This window comes from Rhinolophus sinicus, chromosome 17, assembly GCF_057876585.1.
Source record: "Rhinolophus sinicus isolate RSI-liver-muscle chromosome 17, RSI-T2T, whole genome shotgun sequence".
NCBI classification, from domain to species: Eukaryota; Metazoa; Chordata; class Mammalia; order Chiroptera; family Rhinolophidae; genus Rhinolophus; species Rhinolophus sinicus.
In genome coordinates this window covers 200542195-200551159 of record NC_142517.1, presented here as the reverse complement: position 1 = coordinate 200551159, position 8965 = coordinate 200542195, and the positions used below count along the sequence as shown (strand labels likewise).

General features: G+C 43.8%; 1 protein-coding gene across 1 annotated transcript; it reads right to left on the bottom strand.

The window, feature by feature from the left end:
* Nucleotides 1–735: 735 nt before the first annotated feature.
* Nucleotides 736–4240, bottom strand: KCNE4 (potassium voltage-gated channel subfamily E regulatory subunit 4). The gene is made up of 2 exons (XM_019753673.3): nt 3792–4240; nt 736–3266 (listed from the first exon to the last, which is right to left on the bottom strand). Exons 1-2 carry the CDS (start codon nt 4165–4167, stop codon nt 2728–2730), a joined length of 915 nt encoding a protein of 304 aa, XP_019609232.2. The 5' UTR covers nt 4168–4240; the 3' UTR covers nt 736–2727.
* Nucleotides 4241–8965: the final 4725 nt, after the last annotated feature.

Genomic DNA, 8965 nt, shown 5'->3' with positions numbered 1-8965 from the left:
GACAGTTACTTGTGAACCTAATAGAAACATTTACTTGAAACAGGAAAGCCAAACTCACAGGACACAGAGAAACATAAAAGTAAAAATGTTCTATACCATCTGCTTGATTCAAAGTAGGTCGTTGGTTTGAGTAAATTTCCTTTAGCCCTTCTGACCGTGTAAGTAAAATCATAAAGCAGAGGCTGCAGCAGGCAGGTTACAGCCAGACCAAGTAGGAGGAGCTTAGAAAGTCAGTTTTTGTACAGAGGTGACTGGGAGAGGAAGGAGGGACGATCCCAAGTCACAGCTTTTGTTCTCGGGTGTCTCTCTAAGTTTGTGTTGCTGCAAACGCCTGGTCATCAGTCTGTGCGGCTGTGACCACATGCAAATAATATCTGCCAAGCCAGCATGCAAATCAAACATTGTCTTGCCACCAAATTGGGGGCAACATCTTTGTAGCAGTTGCCATGTCACTGCACATTGAAGTTCAGAGGCCCCACAGCCACCACATTTTAAAAGAGAAACTGATGTTAAGACCATCTATAGCTTGTTTTTCATTCACCGCAAAGCATATCACGGGATGAAAAAACCCAGCCCCATTCAGTCCACGATTCAGGCAGAAATAAGATACACCTTCGTACGAGTCTACCTTGAACAATGACCTGGATCCAGAGCCGGCTTGGAGAATGTGTCCGGAGATGTGTCTTGGAAACTACGAGTTATATTGCAGAATCAAAGAAAGAACTCAAAACTTCCTCGGGAAAAAAATGTGTTTATTTAAATTAAAAAATATCGTGGGAATTACAAACTGTTAAATACAGCAGACAATTTTGTACAACTTAATAGAATAAGAAGGAAGTATATACATCACTTTTTAATGGGCGCAGATAGATTTGCACCAAACTTCAGGATTAAGCAATGGAAAATGTGACAACGCACATGTCCATCGCAGTAAAGTTTCAGAATTCAAGTGATTCCAGGCAAGGGGCCAACTCAGCTTGGCTTCTTTCACCTTAAACAGCCCCCTTTGGAGTAAATCCATGCTCTGAATTTTAAAGTGAAAGGAGGCCTCTTTTCCCCTAAAACGTAAATTTCCTCTAGTACTGTGTGAAGGCGAACTGGTAAACCAGCTCCTACACTGTTAACCCTTCTGTGGGAACAGTAGTTATTGCTGTCTCCAATCCAAGGAGAGAGTATGTTTTTAAAAAGGGGGGGTGTTGTTTTTAATAGAATTAAACTTGACCTTTGGTGTGTTTCTCTTCCTCCTCTCTTCCAGTGCCTACAGGCTATGCTGCAAAGTTACTGAGCACAGGAATACATGGAAACACTAGCGAGCATTCCTGAGCACTTTCTTTCAGCTTTCTTCTTCCCTTAGCTGGAGTGTTAACGTTCCAGCACCCAGAGAACGTTGCAGAGTAAAATGTGATATCTGCTCTTGGGTTCACTGCTGGGGAAAATGACAGCCTGAATGAGTTGATAATTCGCCCTGAATCTCCCAGTTACTTGTGTTTCTCATCTCCAACTGCTCCTTTAAATGAGCAGATCCATTTTCAGACTGACTGGCCAAGGGGGAAATATTTTGTCCAAGCTTCCTCACACCAAGCCTTGCAGAATTTATCACAGAGTCTTAAAATCTGAAGACATCCTCCCAGCCCCCTGGGGATATAGATCATCAGGAGTCTCATGAAGGCGGTAAGTCTCTTGATGACATGCCCAGGACCACACAGCAAATCAGTGTCAGGGCTCAAGATCAGGAAACAGAACTTGGACCCCAGCTTTATACAATCTGCCTGAGTATGTCCTTCTAGGTCTCAGCTACGTGACGAAAGGCCATGTGATGGAGGCCCACGTTATGTCCTCTCCCAACTCAGAAAACTAGGCGGAGAAATGAGCAGCGAGAGAGCTAACGGTTGGCTTTGTTCAACTCTACCATTACCCCTTCTGGAAAGCTCGGGAAGAGTCCCCTACATGGCTATTCAGAGTGCAGGTTAGATTCTGGGGAAGGCCTTCCAACCAAAAAACTTCATGCCAGCGTGAGATGCTGGACAGTCCCAGATCAGAGTTCAAGGCCATATGTTAGAGAAATAGTCAAAATAGCAGATCGTGTCTTATAATCCCAGCCAATGTTAACAGGTTTAAAAGTTGCATTTTTTCCCTTACAGTATGCTAATGGGCCAGGTTCAGACCTCCAGCTTTCTCCCATCAAAAGTCTTCCATCAAATGTCCCCCTGCCACCCAAAAGACCCCCAAAGGAAGCGCAGTTACCCGCTGTGAACTAATGCCACAGGTACCCAGTAGAGGTACCCATAGCCAATCAAATCTAGAAGAACAAAGCTCTAGGCAAATTAGCAAATCAAAACTAGTTACTCAGCATGTCCTAGGCATGGCAGCCCTGGGAGTGGGCAGAGGCTGCAGGAGTCACCCAGGGCATCCAGTGAGAAAACAACACCACGCCGACCTGCCAAATTCTGAACAGGAACCCTGACCCCCAGGCCCCAAAGTAAATGTACACACTACACGTCTTCAGGGCGTTTGCAGTGGTGGGTCCACATTACAGTTGAATCATGGACTCCTGGCTGCTGCTGGCTCCAGCCGAGCAGTGTCCCCCACCACCCCCCATTCAGGGGCTTGCCGAGGGTCTCTTCAAAGTGGCAGCTGCACTGCAAAAGTGAAACCAGACACGAAAAGTGTCCTTCTTCTCTCTAAGCGTGCTAGTGGATGGGGCCACCTCCACAGCCCCTGGGGGTGCTAGGAATTCTGATGGATGTTCTCCGAGGACCCTTCACTGCTTTCGTTCAGGGGCGTCTCCGAAGTCTCCCCCAGCTCATCATCGGCCCCCTCCTCCTGGATGGTGAGATGCACGTCTGGCGAGGAAGACTCGGAGCTCACGCTGTCCCCTTCCATGGAGCAGAGGGTACAGGACAGGGCGGGCGCCACGCTCTCTTGCAGCATGTTGAGCATCAGGGGCACCTGCGTGGACCTCAGGCCCGACACGACGGGCAGCGGCTTCATGGCCTCCCCCCAGAGCCTCTCCTCGTCCTTGTACAACAGCAGGAGGCTGGACTTCTTCTCCCGCCTCTTGGATTTCATGTAGCCCAGCATGATCCCAATCAAGAAAATGCCATAGAAGGACATGACCACCAAGATGTAGAAGTATTCGTTACCGTTGCCGCTACTGCTGCGGGGCACATGGGACTCGAGGGGGCTGCCGGGGGCTTCGGTGCTGGGGTGCGTGCTGTTCAGAGGTTCCATCTTCAGCATTGAAGCACGGCTCACACAGCCAGGGTCTGGGGAGAAACCTGCAGGTTAGAACTCTCCCCCGGCTGCACGGTATAGAGAGGAGGGTGAATGGAGGTGTGTGTTGTTGCAAAATCAAAACAGCTTATAAATGCACGGAGAAAGCCTAAGAGGTTCCACCAAACAGCTAACGGGTTAGCTCCGAGGGGTCGAGTGCATGGGGGAGAATGCAGAGAGAGGTGGGGGGAACCTAAGGAGGACTTTTATTTTTTAGTGTATACATGCCCGTTATGTTTGCATTTCATAGAGGAAGCATATCAAAAGCATTGCTTTTATAATTTTAAAAACAAAAGAGAAAATCAATAGAAGACAAGGGAGCATAGAGAAAATAAATAACATTGTGATCACAGGGAAACTTTTTTAACTGAACAGGAAAAAAAAAAGAAAGTTTACATTTCTCAAACTTATAACTATTTTTAATTCAAACCAAAGTTCCCTTTGAACAAAAAAAAGGACAGGAAACCTTCATCTAATGGCTAAAAATAGCCTTCTTTCAAGGAGCATGGCTAACTTACCAAAGGCTGGCAAATTCCTCCCAAGTCCTGATTTCCTGAATCGCCAAGTCCAAGGGTATTCTTCCTCCAAGCACGGCTCAGCGCTCTGACAATTCGGCTGTTGCACTTGGGATATATAGTCAAGAAATGCATCGTCACGTGTTCTGGGAGGAAAATTTACAACAGAGTTTGGTCGTGGCAGAGTGAACAGTGAACTCCAAGCATTGCAGCTCAACTCACTGAACTCTGCAGCTGTGAAAAGAAACAGACTGGGAACGAAGCAGCCACGCTGCTCACTCCCCAGCACCCAGCCCGAGTTTTCAGGGGGCCATAAAAATGAATGAGAGAAGAAAAGAAAGTGGCCAGGTAGAGCTGCTACCCCAGCGTCCACTCTCATTGAAAATTAGCTCACGTTTCATCTCCCTGTTAGGGAATAACCATGGTACCGTCTGCAGGTTTTCAGAGACAGTACAAAGTACCATACTCTGGATAAAAGACAGTTGGAAGCAAGTGCAGGATTTACTGTCAAGAATCCAAGGCTTAGGTTTCAGTTCTTCCACTAACGATGCAAATTTTAAAAATCTCCACTGAACCTTTCTGCGCTTCAGATTCCTGGTTTGCAAAATTGTTGGACCTGGAAGGTTTCAACACGTAGGATTATGAGAACTATGTGACTTTTTGAGCCCCTGTTAGTTTAATCATTCTGAGATTTAAGGCCCGCTGGTGCAGGGTAGCCCTTTAAAATACAGAGGGATTCTACCTGTCTTCTGCATCAAGCTCATTGATGTATTGTTTATAATTTAAAAATATGTCTTCTAGATTCTTTTCAATAGTCTACATGAAATGGAAATGGGTTACGGTGCCAGACACTGCGGCAGGTTTTTCTCCAGCTCTGTGGGCACAGCTGCTCTTCACAGCATCATGCAGAGACCATCCACACATCTCTTTGCTGCCTCTGCCAGGTCACGGGAGGAGGAGGGATTCTTCTGGTGAGCAACTGAGCACAGTGCAAGCTTTTAAAACCTAAGTAGACCTTGTGTGAAAAGGGTTGCTGTGATCAAAATTGGAAAAGGAACTGAAGACTTTGATGTCAGTCCATCTGCTTCCCGGGATGTTTATTCTGAACGGCTCTCAGCTCTCATTCGACGTGAAAGTCAACTGGGAAGAATGCTCTGCCCCCAGCTGTCTGTGGCTCATAAATTGCAGCCAGACTCTCAGGAAATTAACTCTAGAGAAAACATCTCTTGTGGTTCAACTGTTGTTAAATTGAAGCTGAGGGAAAGCATGGTGGCGTCCCCCCGCACCATCTGGAACATATATGGCCCTGGACTGATACTTTCAGTGCTGCTACGTGAACCCATCTGGGTTAATGCCTGGTCTTAGTTCTTCTAGGATACCTGTGGAAAGAGCGGGATAGTGAGCAACTGCTGCTGTGTTCCCCTCCGGTTTATTCACCCTATGGTTTAGGTTGTCCTCACCATAAGTCCCCAGTTGGCTCAGAGGTATCAACTGCTAACAGTCCAACACCCAGATAATCCATACACTGGAACTTTGCTCATCCATAAAGACACCCTCACAGTAACAGCTATACTTAAAAAGCTCCACAGCTACCTTGGTTAAGGTAGACTTGGCTTTCTCAACCTGTATTCATCATAAATACCTGAAGACTTCCATCTTCAGCTATGCCTACAGTGGTTTGTGGAAGACACTAGAAAAGAGATGCCTGTTGATAGTCGATGCCAATACTGTTGATTATGTACCTTGGGACATATGAGAGTCGTAGTCACCCAGGGATGATCAAACGCTATAAATGGAAGTTTTAAGGAAGCAAAGAGGAGGTGGGGGAAGGGGTCGCCAGAGTTAAGGAGCAAGGAAGTACAAAGCCTAGTGCCAGGAGCCAACGAGGCTGAAGTTTCAAACAAGATAAATCCCTTAAAGTAAGCCAACAGTTCCAAGACAGTAAAACCAAAAAAAGACATGATGAATCTAGAATGCAGTCCAAGGACAAAGCAATGCAGAGGCATAGGAAGAACAAAATCCATTGCAGGCAGGCATAAGGGAGAGAACAGCCCGAATGAAACTCTGCTGGATGCCTATTTGGTGTCCCTACTTCCTCTGGGACTCGGTGCTGACTTCGTGCAGGGATGTTTCTCCTGCAGTTAAATGAAATGATGCAAGTACAGCATTTAATGCCATGTCTGGCAGAATGTGTATGTTCAATCTCTGCTTTTTGTTGTCATTGTTGAGAGCGCCCTGTTGCTACCAAAAGCTTCAGATTGCATTCTGATGGGCGTGTGCCTATCTCCAGATTTTAATTGTTGCTATTTTCTCTCCTGCCAAGAATGGAATTTAAGATGTGGGGCTTACAATGTCATAACACATAGCTCAATCTTCTCTCCCATTAGAGTATTATGAGAATTATGGTAGTGAACAATTGCATAAATAGTGAAGGAGGAAGGAAAACATCTAGGAGGTATATTTTATGAGGGAGAAGATGGGGGCACTCAAAAAGTATTAATTATATCTATGCCACAGATTCAGGAGACAGTAATGTTAAATAAATAAATTTACTTTACAAATATTTTCTCCTAGTCTGTGACTTGCTTCTTCATTTTCTTTTGAAGAGCAAATGTTTCTTAATATTGATGAAGTCCAGTTTATCAAAAAGTTTTATGGTTTGTACTTTTTGTATCCCAAGAAATTTTTGTCTAACCGAAGGTCACAATGATTTTGTCCTATTTTTCTCTTAGAAGTTTTGTAGCTCCAGTTCTTACATTTAGATCTCTGATCCATTTCAAGCTATCTTTTTTATATGATGCAAGGGATGGGTCAAGGTTCATTTACTTGTCTCATGTGGACGTCCAATTGTTCCAGCACCATTTGTTGAAAAGACTGTCCTTTTCCCATTGAATTATCTTGGAGCTTTTGTCAAAATCAATTAACCATATACATGCAGGTCTATTTCTGAGCTCTTTATTCTGTTCTTTTGATCTATCTGTCTACCCTGGCATCAATGTCACGCTTTTGATAAATCTGTTTTGAACTGACATTTTAAATGAGTCTAAGATATGCTGCAGTCCAGACCGGGCTGAGTGTCTATTATGTACCAGGCATTTGGTAGAGGCTCTGCCTACTTCAATCTTGTCAGGTCAGTGCTATCACATCCACTCCACAGATAAAGAAACTGAAGGTCAGAGAGGCTCAGCAAATTGCTCAAGGCCATGCTATTAGTAGGAGAGCAAGAATTTGAACCCAAGTCTGTACAATTCCACATCCCATTCACTTTCCACTACCCTTTGTCCCACTCAGTGGGACCAGCAAACTGGGAAAGAGTAAGAAATAAAATATGGGTATTTTTCCAACTTCATTTGAATCTTCAAAAACTTTTTTTTTTTTTTTTAATTTATTGGGGTGACAATTGTTAGTACAATTACATAGATTTCAGGTGTACAATTCTGTATTACATCATCTATAAATCCCATTGTGTGTTCACCACCCAGAGTCAGTTCTCCTTCCATCACCATATATTTGATCCCCCTTACCCTCATCTCCCACCCCCCACCCCCCTTACCCTCTGGTAACCACTAAACTATCGTCTCTGTCTATGAGTTTCTGTTTCTCATTTGTTTGTCTTGTTCTTTTGTTGTTTTTGGTTTATATACCACATATCAGTGAAATCACATGGTTCTCTGCTTTTTCTGTCTGACTTATTTCGCTCAGCATTACACTCTCAAGATCCATCCATGTTGTCACAAATGTTCCTATATCATCTTTTCTTACCGCCGAAAAGTATTCCATTGTGTATATATACCACAACTTCTTTATCTATTCATCTATCGAAGGACATTTTGGTTGTTTCCATGTCTTGGCCACCGTAAACAAAGCTGCAACGAACATTGGAGCACACGTGTCTTTATGAATAAATGAAAAACTTTTTTTTTTTAAAAAGTGAATTCCTAGATGGCCAGATAGTCAAACATAAATGCAAACTTTCAGTTACAACTTGTTTCTTTCTAATTCATGCTATCTTAAATACTAGAGGTTGCAGCAACCTTAGTATGTTCTAGAAGGTATCTGTAAAGTAGTAATACTTTCAGCTTTTATCCGTATTTTTCATAGTAAAACAATTTCCCTTTTGTTTATATATACAGCTAACTTCTGGCCTTGTTTTGATTTTGATTTTTCCCTACTTGATCCTGACACACAACTTTCTGCAGAAGTTTAAGTGTTTTAATTTCCTGGTAATGTCATTTTCACCAGATGACCCAGGATTCCCTGGCCACACATCTCTGAAATTAAGTTAGTAGCTTCTGTGACTAAACAAAGTCCGTGCTGGGATACCAGCACGGCGGTGAATCTCATCAGAGTAAACGTAAGTCTGGAGTCTGGAGATCTGACCCTCCTTAACCTCATCCATGCTACGTGACTGGCTAAGTTGCATAATTTCCCTGTGTTTCAGTTTTAGCCCCTTAGGCATGTCGAGCGTAGAATAAATAATTGTCTCAAGATATTCCCAATGTCCCATAATCCATGAGGATATCCCTCTTGTGCGTAGATAGTAAAGAACAGGGCAAAACAAGAAGTGGCATAGCCTGGCTGCAGGGCTGGCAGTGTATTGGGAAATGAAACCCTTAGTGCCTATCCTGGAATTTGTTTTTCCCAGAAACCTTTTCTGAAAAGTTGTGTCTGGGAACTCTTGCTGTGGTCATCCCTTCTAATACCCTGAGTCACCCTCCAGAGGCACATACATTTCAGCATTCCTGGCACTTCAAATAAAACATGACTGAGTATTTTCTAGCGCTTAATAATACCTCCAGACCCTCCTATGATACCAAGGGTATTTCACAGGGAGGTGGCTGCAGGCAAATTGTGCTTGGACATCATCAAAAACTGATTAGGAAGGAAGAACCCAGAACTCCTGAAATTGAAAAGTGCCGGGCAAAATTGCCATTAACTCACCTTTGTTATTATTCAAACATTTTTTTCACCAGATATTTAACAGATACTTGCATGCTGCCTCCAAGTATTTTATAAATTTTATATTTTTTAATCTTCCTAGAAATCCTATGAGGTAGGCTCTATTATCATCCCTATTATGCAGATAAGGAAACTGGGGCACAGAGTAGTTAGAGTACCTGCCTTAGATCACACAACCAGTACATGGCCGAGCTGGCATTGGAACCCAGATCTGAGAT

Bases quoted from the DNA above. Each gene is read 5' to 3' on its own strand.
- KCNE4 (XM_019753673.3), bottom strand. From the start codon at position 4,167: ATGAGAGTGGACGCTGGGGTAGCAGCTCTACCTGGCCACTTTCTTTTC. The intron at 3,267-3,791 runs GTAAGTTAGCCA...GTTTCTCCCCAG, and splicing joins GAGGAATTTGCCAGCCTTTG to ACCCTGGCTGTGTGAGCCGT.